Source organism: Scedosporium apiospermum (assembly GCF_000732125.1).
Source record: "Scedosporium apiospermum strain IHEM 14462 chromosome Unknown SEQ_SAPIO_0086, whole genome shotgun sequence".
Lineage (NCBI taxonomy): Eukaryota > Fungi > Ascomycota > Sordariomycetes > Microascales > Microascaceae > Scedosporium > Scedosporium apiospermum.
Genome location: NW_015971787.1, coordinates 1,618,312 through 1,630,459, shown reverse-complemented (window position 1 = coordinate 1,630,459; position 12,148 = coordinate 1,618,312). Strand labels below are relative to the sequence as shown.

Here is a 12,148-nt window from a genome sequence, read left to right as displayed (position 1 = left end):
GTCTTCTTTATCCTTTCTGCTTGTTCCCCCGGGCGAACCTAGGAACGTCTTCGAGCCAAAAAGCACACACCCCCTTCCAATCAGAAGACGTAAATATGACCAGCTCAGTCTGCTACCCACCGGATGCCGGACGATATAGTCGCCGCGGTCCCCCGTATTTTTCAGATCGTCGATGCCATCACACATCCTCCCACGATCCTCACATACGAACAACAACGACAATGGCGGAACGAGAGAACGACTCGGATAATAACCCTCCCAGGAAGCGCATCGCTGTTGCCGTAAGTCTTGGCCGTGTCTCTCTCCCACCTTCGCTTTTTGCTTTCCTTCTTTCTGGAAAGGGGTGTTTCCTCCTCTGCCGAAGTCACACATCCGTGTTCCGATGCTCGGGACTGTGCTTTGGGGACTTTCTTTGTCGTGAGACGTGTGTTTGAGAGCTGCGAGTAACGGGAATGCCGGTTCTCGAGACCCTGAGATGCAGTTAAGATGTCGGAGACGGCGGCCTTCACTTTTTTTTCCCCCTTTGTTTCCCAGCTTGAGCCTCGATGATTGCTAACTTGGTATTTTTCTGTTTGACTTTTTAGTGCGGACGATGTAGGAAGCGGAAGATACGATGTAGCGGTGATCCCGGCAATGGACTGCCATGCCACAACTGCAAGAACGCGGGAGTGGAAACTTGCCTCTTCCTTCGAGTTAGTACAGATCCTGGGGACTGTTTTTGCTTTTTGTTCACGCACAATCCCCTTTCCACTTCTTTTTCACGTATGGTCCAGGCTAACACCTAGCGACTGTTATCCGAGATATAGGTATCCTCGAGGGAAACGATATTAAGGAACGAATCCAACTTTGCATATACTATGGACACGGCAAGAACGTACCACGCCAGAGGCAGTGTATCTATGAGCCCGGCCGTCAGCCAGTTCTCTCCTGACGGCTTACCCGCCATGGCATCTGGCGAGATGCTGGGCTCGTACCGGCAAAGCCCTGGCTCGGCGTACCCCTATGCCGGAAAGCCATATTACGGGCCCGTCCCTGGATGGTCGAACGGGTACGCCGAGGATAGTGGTGACTACGGACTGCAGTATGCCCATACCCATGCCCAATCCCATCACTCGTACCCGTGCCTGACTCTGGAGGACGAGGCTCGCCTAACCTTGAAATGTGGTGCCAACAACAGGTTGAGTCCCGGTGGCAAGTATAGCAACGGCGCCGCCGCTGCTGCTGCGAACGGAGGCATCTACATTGATGTCGACCCGGGTTACCCCTACACTACTAATTCACCAAATTTGGTGCACAGGCCGCAGCAGGTGCCTCTCAGTGCCGCGGACCTTTCGAACTTTTCGCTGACGAGCGTGGCGGCTTCGATGCCGCAGTCGCATCCGCAGCAGCTTCATGGTGTTTCCAGCAAGGAGAGGATGCTGCCGTCCCCTACGCGAAACCTCGCCGGCTCCAACGGATTAGCTTCTTACAGAAGTGACTCGTCGACTAGCCTTTACCAGCTGGCCAAGGTTGGATCTTCGGTGGCATCTAGCGCACACACGTCGCCCGTCACTACCATCCCCGACGTTACGAGTGGATATAGCGCCTACGATGGCTCTCCTATTGCTACTGCGTATGCCCACTCAGTTCAGCAGGCCACCACCACCCAGCAGCCCTCTCCTATGGCTTCATTCAAGGCTTCTTCGGCCAGCGAGTCCATTTTCTCCGCGGCGGAGAACGCCCTGCGTACGCAGTCGCCCAGCACCGAGCTGGCCTACAGGTACTCCGGCTCACCTCATCGAGGCGACTCTGGATCCTCGGGACCGCAGCTTGCAAACGGCCAAGTCTACACGGCAATTCCGCCTCCACCCGCAGGCTCTGTGGGAGGAGCTGGCACGTCGTACTTGATGCCCGGAGCAAGCAGTGGCGGCCCGGGCAGTGGCGACATGGGTGGTGGTAGCGCGAAGGTGGAGGCACATCGCCGGGCCGTGGCCGGGCTCCATGCGGCATAGGGTAAGTTCTCTCCGGCCGATCTCTTTGTGTCCTTGGTTCTAGGAAGAGCTGTGAGGAGTGTTTGTTCTTGTTGTTTGTTGGGCTGACGTGTGGAATAAGGATGCGTCTGAGCCTTCCGCTGGCCGGGCGTATTCAGTTTTGATTGTAGCTTCACATGACGTGGACATGGAACTGCAAAGTCTTTTGAATTTTTTTTTTTCTTTTTTTCGAAGAAAGTCTTTTTATTGATGATGAAAAAAAAAAGAGAGAACTAATTGGACGCAAGTGTGTGGCTCTCTGCCTTTCGGCGGAACTGTCTTGTGAGGGAGTGTGGTGGTACTACTTGACGTTTTTTTCTTCTTTTTGTCTATGTTTTTTTCGTCGGCTTCATGGAGTCTGTTCATCGGTGTTAAATTACTTGTGCTCATGTTCTTCCTTCCTTGGGTTTGTTTCCAGTCCCTTCTTCCTCTTCTTCTTCTTCTCTTTCTTGTTCTTTTTCTTGCTTGTCTTTTTTACTGTTCTTCTTTCAGCTCTGTTCCTCCCAGCATGGACACTTCAACGTGGTGAGGGAGGCAATCGTGACACCGCACAGCCCTTCGACTAAACGACCCAGAAGGACAGCTCCCATTTCCAACCATGACCTGAGGGGAAACACAAGGGAGATTCGCCCGTAATGGCCATGACCAAAAGAGAGATGCAGAACCTGTACAACCCGAGAAAAGGTCCCCTCCAATACGGGTTCCCGGGGGAGGGGATGGAGGGGGCGTGTCTCCATTGAGAATATCACCGACAGACAGGCTGAACCGTCGTCCTCGGCTACCTGCCTTGATGTGTTTTTCATCCCCCCTTCGTCCCTGAATTACGGGACGATTCTTTTATTCTTTTGCTTGGATTGGACGCCACATTTTGGCCCCTCTCTGACTACCGAGAGGTTTTGTTGAACCATGGAGGGGGGTAGTACGGACTACTTCGACGCGAGAAAACAAGGTCTGCGTCTCGGGGAACTTACATTTCGAGCTGCTATATTGGGGATCTACCAGGGGAAGAGAGGCCTTGGTTCTCTCTACGAGGCAGGCTTCTCTTCCAGTCTACGGGGGAAGACAATGCCGACGCTTCGAAACGAGCTTCTTCCGACGAACCAAACGAGGTCGACGGACTCGATCGTGAAAAGGAGTCCCGAGATGGGACTCAAGTCCCTTGTCAACCGAGGCGCTAGTTTGGGCAGCGATCGTTTCTTCCCTGGCGTTGGATCTCGCCTCTTGCGGATGCGTCTGTGTGGTGGGAGCTAGATGCCGGGTTTCTCACGCCAGGTCCAGTATCCGAGCTGCTGGGTTTGGGCGTTGTTTTCTTGTTTTTCTACTGTTCATGCATTTTTTTCCTTTGTTTGCTCTTTTGTTTACAGCATTTCTCTTGTTGGGGTTTTTTTTCTTTTGGAAAAGCCGAGGAAAAGGGGCACACTGGCCAGCACACCTACCGTCATTCTTCTGCCCTCCCATTTCCATCATCCTTTTCCGCACAAAGGTTTCCAAAATCCAAAATCAGGAAAATGAAAAAAGAAACAAAAAAAGGGAAAAAAAAACCGTTCTAATAGCGCTGTCAAGACGGCCCGAGAAACGATGAGCGGTCAGAAACCCCCATCTTGACATGCGTGCCACTCGTTACGGTGCCAAAGTCTGCATGTTGTATTCTAGTTTAGCTTCCGCGAGTTCAATCTCCAACATTCCTGGTCTGCGTAAGGCCTGGATAACCGGGGAAGGAAGAGGAAAAATAATATGAACTCACTGATCACTGATCTGAATCTTGTCCCTTGCCTCTTTTGACCTACCGTGACTTGTGTGTTCCAATGTTCTCATCGAGTCTGGGGCTCCTCCCTGAACAAACGGAGAGTAGAGATGTAAGGTTGAAGTCGTGATGCCCTCAATCTCGGCATGTACTTTTGTACCTTGATCTTTCGTCCCTTGTATCTTGTATCTTGTACCTTGTACCTCAGCTGCCAGCTCCAATTACATAAGCACACAGTCCATCTCCCCAATCCAGCCAATCACGGCTCTCGTAATCACCCAATTGCACCTCTCAAATTCGGAAGTCTCCAACGTCAACTTTCAAAATCCTCGAGCATCACCAAATCGCCATCCCCAAACCCGCAGTCAACGCCATTGCGGTCTCCCCTCTCCACTCCAACCCCCCGCCCCTCCCGGTCCAGAGAGTTCCGAGCAAACCATGATGCTACCGACTACGAGGACGGCGGCGTCCATGGCCCTTCGCGGTATGTGTCCCCCCCCCTTCTTTCCAGTGGAATGCTCCACCCGAGCCTTTCCGGCCGTCCGATATCTCATCACCAATTGCGTCCCTTTCGATCGACCAGCCTCGCCACCGATAACACTCGAAATATGGACGAATATATCATCAATTGAATTGATTAAATCGCTAACGTTGTTTTTGTTGCCTCCGATACAGCCAAGCCTTCGTCGGCTGTCGTCGCCTACCGATCCATCCTCCCCGTCGCGTCGATCCCCTCAACCCGTCAAGCAAGCTCCCTCACCCCCCACGGCGCCGGCTCCGTCACCCGCAAGCCGCGCATAGAAGTTCCTTTGGCGAGCCAGGAAAAGACCAAGGGCGTCGTCCAATATGCCCTGTTCGTTTTTTTTTTCCCTCCCCCCAAGGACACTCCTATATGCTTCTCCCCAGCAAAAAGGCCTCACTCCTTACGCCACGTCTCGCCGTCTCTTATCGTGCACCGGTCAAGCTTAACTAACAACACTTCTCACTCTTAAAAACAGCACCACCCTCGACATCATAACAAACTGGGCCCGCCAATCCTCCTTCTGGCCCATGACCTTTGGTCTCGCCTGCTGCGCCGTCGAGATGATGCACCTCTCCACCCCCCGCTACGATCAGGATCGTCTCGGAATCATCTTCCGAGCCTCCCCCCGCCAGTCCGACATCATGATCGTCGCCGGAACCCTCACCAACAAGATGGCTCCCGCCTTGCGCCAGGTCTACGATCAGATGCCCGATCCCCGATGGGTCATCAGCATGGGCAGCTGCGCCAACGGCGGCGGTTACTACCATTATTCGTATAGCGTCGTTCGTGGCTGTGATAGGATTGTTCCTGTTGATGTTTATGTTCCTGGGTGTCCTCCTACGAGTGAGGCCCTTATGTATGGTGAGTGATGGACGTTACGGGCCTACGCTGCTATGCTGTTGTGTTTCCTGGAGGGGGTTTATTTGCTGACGAGATATTGCGAATAATAGGTATCTTCCAGCTTCAGAGGAAGATGCGGAATACCAAGATTACGAGGATGTGGTACCGCAAGTAAAGAGAAAAAAAAGAACGGAAAATCAACAACGTCATATAACTCTCCGAGGGACCTCCCGTCTTTCTTTCAGACTTTCAAGAGAGAACTTGTGTGCGAGTGAGTACGTGTATGTGTCCATATCTCCGGGTTTGGGGCATGATTGAAGTTTCCTAAAAATATGAAAACCCAGAAAAAGGGCGTTCCCCCCCATGTTTTGTTAACCTTGTTAATGCTTTTTTTTTGGGGTTGTCCGGACGGGTTTTAAAGTGTAAGGGGGAATATATACATCTCCCGATCTCTCCCGTCCTTTCCACACCTCTCCTTTGTTTTCTTTGCAAACTTGTCTCTGCCGTGTACATAGATAGAGCTCTACGATCCGGGGAGGGTTATGGATCATATAAGTCGAGGCGGAAGAATGGCGATGAGGAATAGGAATAGGATGGTCAAGAGAAGAGAATCAGCATTAGTCCTTGAATCTGGCATTTTAAACGACGTGAACTTTCTGAATTCCGCCCTCGTTACACATGAGTCTCCCTCTCCCTCTCTAGGTTACTCTTCCTGGCCCTACGCAAGGGAGGACCGGACTAGGCGTCCATCACAGGGCGAGACAGCAAAGATATTCTCATTCTCGACAAACTTACAAGTGAGAGCCATCTCGCCTCGTCCACACATCCAACATCGCCCAAGACCGCACTCTCACTCACATGAGAAGAAACATGATTAAGAAAAAAGAATAAAAGAACAGCCGTATATCAATACTAAATAAAAAAAGAAGAATCCACCCTCGGCCAAAAACTCCTCCCTGAAACCAGCCAACTCGAAAGAAACCCCTCCCGCCCCTAGCAAAGCAAAACATCCCATGTTCTGCACTACCAAAGGCTATACACAGCGCGGTGAAGTAGAGAAGCAAGATGAGCGGCGATGTATAAAACAACAAGGTCGAGGAGAGGGAACGAGAAAAAAGGAGTCAAAGCCAAAACCAAACGCTCCAATTGTCAATAATAGAAAGGATTAATCCCGCGAGATACACAATAGGTGAGAAAAGAGAAGACGAAGAAGAAGTAAGACAATGATGATGATGGGCGATAATAAAAAGAGAAAGAAAAATAAAAATAAAAATAAAAAATAAAAGGGGTGAAACAAAAGCCGCTACAATTCCATATTCCACCAATCTATCATGAATCATGAAACGTTGTGCCAACGTTGCCTGTTGTCCCTCTCTTGCTGCCCCATTTTCCCTCCCAATCCCCAATCCGGGCCTGGTAGTCCTCTTCTCTTTCTCCCTAGGCTGAAGCAACCATGGGGTCGCACCGCATCGAGGGAAACGCTAAGTTTGTATCTTCCTTCTTCTTTCCCTTCCCTCTCTAGGCACATCCCCAATGAGAAAACAGAGGAGAAAAAATGAGAAAAGAAAACAGAGCAGCGATGAGAGAACTGGCAAGGGGGATCTTCCTCCTCTCTGCCACAACAAAGATAATACACTGTTTCCCTTTGCAGCGCAGGAACGACAAACAGAACCTTATCACACAGACTCAGAGAAACCCACCTGGACACCTCCACTCCATCCAAACCCACCACGGGCGGAAGAAGAGCCCAGCTCTTATTATCTTGTGTTTCCCGCCCTTTGCTTAACTTACTCCTGCCCGAAGCCCATAGTCTCCTCGACGGCAATGGTGAGTTTTTGCTGGAGCATCTCGAGCGACTTGTACTGCGGTAGATCAAGACGATTGAAACTAAGACTGAGCGTCAGTATTGTTGTTGTATGAAGAAGAAGAAAAGGGGGAGGGGGGCTCCATAAACTTACCATGTATGCGCCTTGGGCAGGTTATTAATATCACCAGCCTTCTCAATCGTAAACCTCCTCGGCCCGTCGCTCCCCTGCAGATCCTTGAACCCGTTGACAGGAATACGCGAGGTACCCGTGGCGAACTGGAGCAGGCGGGATTTTTGCTCGCCGTCCCACGACCGGATGGTCTGCCAGAAGAACTGGATGACCTCGTCGGTCTCGGTGTATCCGCGGTAGTCGGTGTGCTTCTTCCAGTCGTCGACATCGATCTCGGCGATGCCGCCGATGAGGAGCTCGAGCTCGCGCTCGTCGAAGACGTTGATGAGGTCCTGCGGGATGAGCTCGTGGAAGCCTTCTTTGAACGCCTGGAACTGCTCCGCGATGCGCTTCTCGATGCGCCACTTGACCATGAGGTCGACGTACTCCTTCTTGTTCTCGTTCGTCACCTCGATGTTGCGGCCGTTGGGCTTGAGGTCCTCCTCCGTCACGACGCCGAACCGCTCGTCCTCCGTTGAGAACGTCTGCTCCAGCACGCCGCCCGAGATGTCGTTGTCCAGCATCCACTGCAGCGACCGGTGGAAGTCGGCGTCGACACCCTCCATGTCCGCCAGCACGACGGGCTTGCCGAGAATCATCTTGTACAGCGCGCCGATGAAGAAGGCATCGAGGAAGCGCCTGTGGTAGATAGCCAGACCGACAACGCGACCGATAAACTTGAAGTAGTTGAGATGCTCGGGGTTGATGCCCGAGTGGGGATTAATCTGCAGAGTGTAGTTGTCGTGCGCCGAGTACTCGAAGAGACAGTAGAAGGGGTTGAACATCTCGTGCGAGAGCAGGAAGAAGAATTCTCGAGAAAGACCACCGTAGTCGAGACCGTCCTCTCCGTCGAACTTGATCATCAGTCGCTTCTTGAGGTCCGTGGGAGATTGCCGTTGAATCTCCGCAAACGAATCCTCAAAGATGTGAGACCGCCTCACCTTGATATGGCACTGGCCAGAAAGGATGCGCATGGCGGGCTGCGACCTAAAGTAGATGAGTTTCCTCCTAAAGTCGCGCTTGTACTGCGGCACGTTCTGGTCCAGAGAAGACCGCAGCCTCGGGTCGTCCCAGGTTGTAGTCTTGGTGTTGTGGTCGACGAAGTAGACACGGGCGGTATTGGTGAGACGCATCTCCCACCCGCTAGGTAGGGGACCCAATTGCGAGACAGGCTGCTGCTGGAAGCCGTTCGAATTGTTGTGAGGGCTGTATACGCGAACGTACTGGTGTCGGCGGGGGTCCACCCACGTGGTGGTTCGAGTGTTGTGGTCGACAAAGTAGGGGCGGCCTTCGGGCGTGAAGCGCTGCTCCCAGCCGGGTGGAAGCTCTCCAGTGCCGGGCTGTGTAGCGGCGCCCGCAACTGCCATCTGCGAAGGACTCGAGGGTTGTTGGGGTGGCGATTGCTGCTGGACCTGGGTTTGCGCCTGCGAAAGAGTGGGCGAGCTGGCGCCGGTGCGATCTTCGGGAAGGGTACGGTTCAGATGTCGCTGTCGCTCCACTTGGGTGGCCGCTTCACGATCAACTCTGGACTCGACGGTGCCATTAGCCGACGGACGTTTCCAGCTCGTGGTCCTCCTATTGTGGTCGATATAATAGGTTCTGCCGAGGTTGTCTTCCCGACGCTCCCAACCGGCGGGCAACGGCCCGTGAGAGTCTTCAAAGGGACTGAGCTGCTGCGACTGTTGTTGCTGCTGCTGCGATGATGCTTGGCGTCCGGGGAAATTGGACGATGACGACGAGGCTACCGCAGATGCAGGTACAGGTGCATGTGCAGTAGCAGCAGGAGGCTGCTGCTGTGACTGCGGCTGCTGCTGACTAGGGCCTGCCGTCGCATTGATGCTCGCCGGTCGGATGGGAAGCTGAGCCTGGGATCCAGTAGAAGCAACACCGTTCGGGCCGGACAAGGACGAGGTTGGTCTATTATCCGACGAGGCTAGAGATGATAGGTTAGAGTTTTGTGGTGCGAGGCTGGATGGACCTGCAGAGTTGCTTGACGCTGACGGACCCGATCCGCCCCCATTACGGGCCGGCCTCGCCAGGTTCGTCGAAAGGTTTACAATGAGCTTTCCATGAACCACTAAGTTGTCTGCTGATTTCTTTAGGTCGCGGGTAAGCATATGGTCTGAGAAGGGTGTCTACGAGTTAGCTTATAGTTTAATGGCAAATCGAAAGTGCCAGCGCGGCACAACAGAAGAAGGGGGGGGAGGGCGGGGGGAGCGAACCATCTGCCTCCAACTCCAACTCGATAACATCTCCAATGCGGACATTTATAACACCGAGAAACCCTTGGTCCTTCTTCTTGAACTTGCGCTGATCGAAAACCTGAACAGCAAGAATGCTGTCTTCGGTGACTCGGCTAATGGCAATCTGTCAGTAAACGAACTGACGTAGGGCGTACACGGGGGGGACGGGAAATCTTATAGAAGGGAAATCCATACAAGTCAAAGCTCTCGTTCCAATATGGGTTCAACGTTCGCTTGGCTACGGTCGTTGTATGGGTCTGTTCGCCATTAATGGTCGCAACAGCAAAGGGATCAGGGAATCCTATTCGGACACGAGGTCAGTATGCGTACGTGAGTAGCGCAGGCATAGAGGGCAGCTCCGAGGAGTCAAGCGTACTGAAAACATCTCGCTTCGCAAGACCATCGGCGGCAATAACTGTAATGAGGTGTTAGAAGGCACACACAGCTCCACGCAAAAGATACGTTAACCGATATCGGGGGGAATCAAGTCGTACTCGTTACTCGGAGATTTGGAGTGCTAGAAACAAGGGACAACAGTTAGCATACGCAAGTCGTATTATGCATGAAATATAAGGCTACACGGGATATATAGTCTGGAGAATATTCCTGGATGATGGCGAATGGATCGGAGAGATGGTGATGAATATCAACGGTCTAGTACTATCCACGGCCCACAACATACCTGGAAAGACCAGCATCCGTACGGGACGACATCTTATCGCGAAAAGCCCCAGCGACAAGGATATATTGCCCTGTGGGAGATGTGCTGCCTATGAAGGGGACAACCGAGGGGCACGAGATTGCCCAAAGACTCGAGAATCGTTTCCCGGTTTCGGTCTATCGCAGGACAATGATCGACTCGTCTCGGATTCGAAGAAGGCAAGTCGCAGGCAGGACCAGGACCGATAATCTCATAAACAAACTCGATAGGAACGGTCAGCTGCTCGAAATGGATAAGACGAATATGTCTCTCTTTCTATCGCTTCTGGAAAGGGTGTAGTGCACGTGTCAGTTACGTGTTCACCAGACTCGTTGAAGGGGGACGGTTCCGATTGCTGTGGCAGTGAACAATCCAAGGAAGAGAATCAAATGTATCGGAGCACCAACGACAGTGGGGTTGGGTTGGAAGCTAGAAAGGAGCATTGAACCATGCAACTGCAAAAGAAACGAAGAGAGGCTGTGCAAAAAGTGGTGTAGTGAGGTAATAGCCCAGTGCCTCCACACCTTTATTTTTTTGTCATCAAGCACTCAGACTCAAGTAATCTTGAGTCAACTTGGGGCAGTTTAGGGGTCGTGTGCTTTGCACAGGCTCCAAGTGCGAGAGAACTTGGGAGATGAGGGCAGTGGGTCGTGGAACGACAAGGCAGGGGGAGGAGAGGGCGTGAGGAATTTCAAGCACGCAAGGAGGATGTTGTTGTTGTTGGTGTCCTAAGTACGTTCGAATGCGGCGTGGTGTAGTGCTTACTTGAGGGTCTGACAGGTCTAGGAGCAGGCCAAGACAATAATAGCAGTCCACGCGAGGAAATGTCTCGTTGCAAGGTGAAAAAGAAGGAAAACAAGCTCGGTGGATGTTGTCTGCGTTCTAGGATTATCGAGGGGGACCTCGAAACGGGCGGCAGAAAGCGAGAATCGATTAGAACCAGATCGGAGGGGGAGGGGCGGCGGTGGCGGGCGGCAAGCCCGAGCAAAGTGTCCTTGAAATGAGGAGTCGGGGGACAGTGGGATCGTTGGTAGCGGTGTCGTCGGGGGCTACAATACTGTAGGGGAAGGCTGTCGAGTGGATTCGATGCTTCGTCGATGGAGGTGCAAGAGACGAGCCTGCAGCGATGTAGAAGTAAGGCTGAAGAGTGGTCCCCCCGAGGTTCTTGAGGAAGATGGGAAAAGCTTCGGCTGGTTTCGACCGATTCAATCGCTCTTGAAATGGTGCCGTTGAGGATTTTGCCATCAGTGGTCGAGGGAAGGCGCAGAGGGTGGGGTACGCGGTACGTGAGCAGTTGAGCAGGTCTTTAGTAGTGGAGTGTAGCGTACGAAGTGGTGTATGAAGTGGTGTACGTAGAGTACCTCACAGAGCGTATTGTAGTACTGGGGTACTTCGTACTTCGTAATACCCCTCGGTCTGACCAGTGTCGATGAAGCATGCCTCGCCCATGCATCACACTCTTACACTGTACCCGTACTTGCTACTTGCGCTCGTAACAGCTTGAGTATCAATTATAGGCGGAAGTCAAAAGTACCTTCCTCTTCCATACGATCCGCCAAAGTCTCAGAGTCGCAGAGTCACAGGCGGCCTCCAGACCGTCAATGTTACAGCCAGATGGATTCGGACGTCAACGAGTTTGATCTAAATGGACTCGATGACACATGGAGAGCAGCATTTCCTATTCATGCCCAAAGAAGGGCAGAGCGCAACAGGGCCCATTCCAGGTCCCAGCTCTAGTTAAAGTCCCAGTTGCATTGGTCAATGTGTTAATAAACGGACAAGAGGGCAAGAGCAACCTCCAGCATTGATCAGTCCAAGCATTCGCCTCGATGGCTCGTGTTTTAGCGGCGGGGTATTTCTGGCCCAAGTAACTGGTACAAAGCCCAGAGTGCATGCAGAACCGTTTACCAATGTACCCAGCACCCAAACTCATTCTGGCGTCATAACCCAATTCCCTCAGTTTGAGGCTTTGAGGCCCCAAAATCCACCAAGTCAAGCCATTTTTCAGCAGTGAATAATTGCTGCTACTAGGCTTAACAACCAACATCAAATCGACTTGGCAGGCTAGCCCGCCATCAGCTACTCGGCAGGCATCGGCGGGCTCAAGCTCGAT

General features: G+C 52.5%; 3 protein-coding genes across 3 annotated transcripts; 2 read left to right on the top strand and 1 right to left on the bottom strand.

Annotated features, from left to right (window-relative positions):
• Window positions 1-221: 221 nt before the first annotated feature.
• Window positions 222-1,991, top strand: SAPIO_CDS2680 (uncharacterized protein; the record flags this gene model as incomplete). Its single annotated transcript, XM_016785639.1, has 2 exons — window positions 222-281; window positions 807-1,991. 2 exons carry the CDS (start codon window positions 222-224, stop codon window positions 1,989-1,991), a joined length of 1,245 nt encoding a protein of 414 aa, XP_016645015.1.
• Window positions 1,992-4,191: 2,200 nt separating this feature from the next.
• SAPIO_CDS2679 (Ferredoxin hydrogenase) lies at window positions 4,192-5,291 on the top strand (the record flags this gene model as incomplete). The annotated part of the gene is made up of 4 exons (XM_016785638.1): window positions 4,192-4,237; window positions 4,429-4,606; window positions 4,752-5,137; window positions 5,227-5,291. The coding sequence occupies 4 exons, from the start codon at window positions 4,192-4,194 to the stop codon at window positions 5,289-5,291; spliced, it is 675 nt and encodes a 224-aa protein (XP_016645014.1).
• A 1,612-nt stretch (window positions 5,292-6,903) lies between these two features.
• SAPIO_CDS2678 (uncharacterized protein) lies at window positions 6,904-10,049 on the bottom strand (the record flags this gene model as incomplete). Its single annotated transcript, XM_016785637.1, has 8 exons — window positions 6,904-7,003; window positions 7,075-9,025; window positions 9,098-9,214; window positions 9,315-9,448; window positions 9,531-9,636; window positions 9,712-9,750; window positions 9,830-9,852; window positions 10,018-10,049. 8 exons carry the CDS (start codon window positions 10,047-10,049, stop codon window positions 6,904-6,906), a joined length of 2,502 nt encoding a protein of 833 aa, XP_016645013.1.
• Between the last annotated feature and the right edge of the window lie 2,099 nt (window positions 10,050-12,148).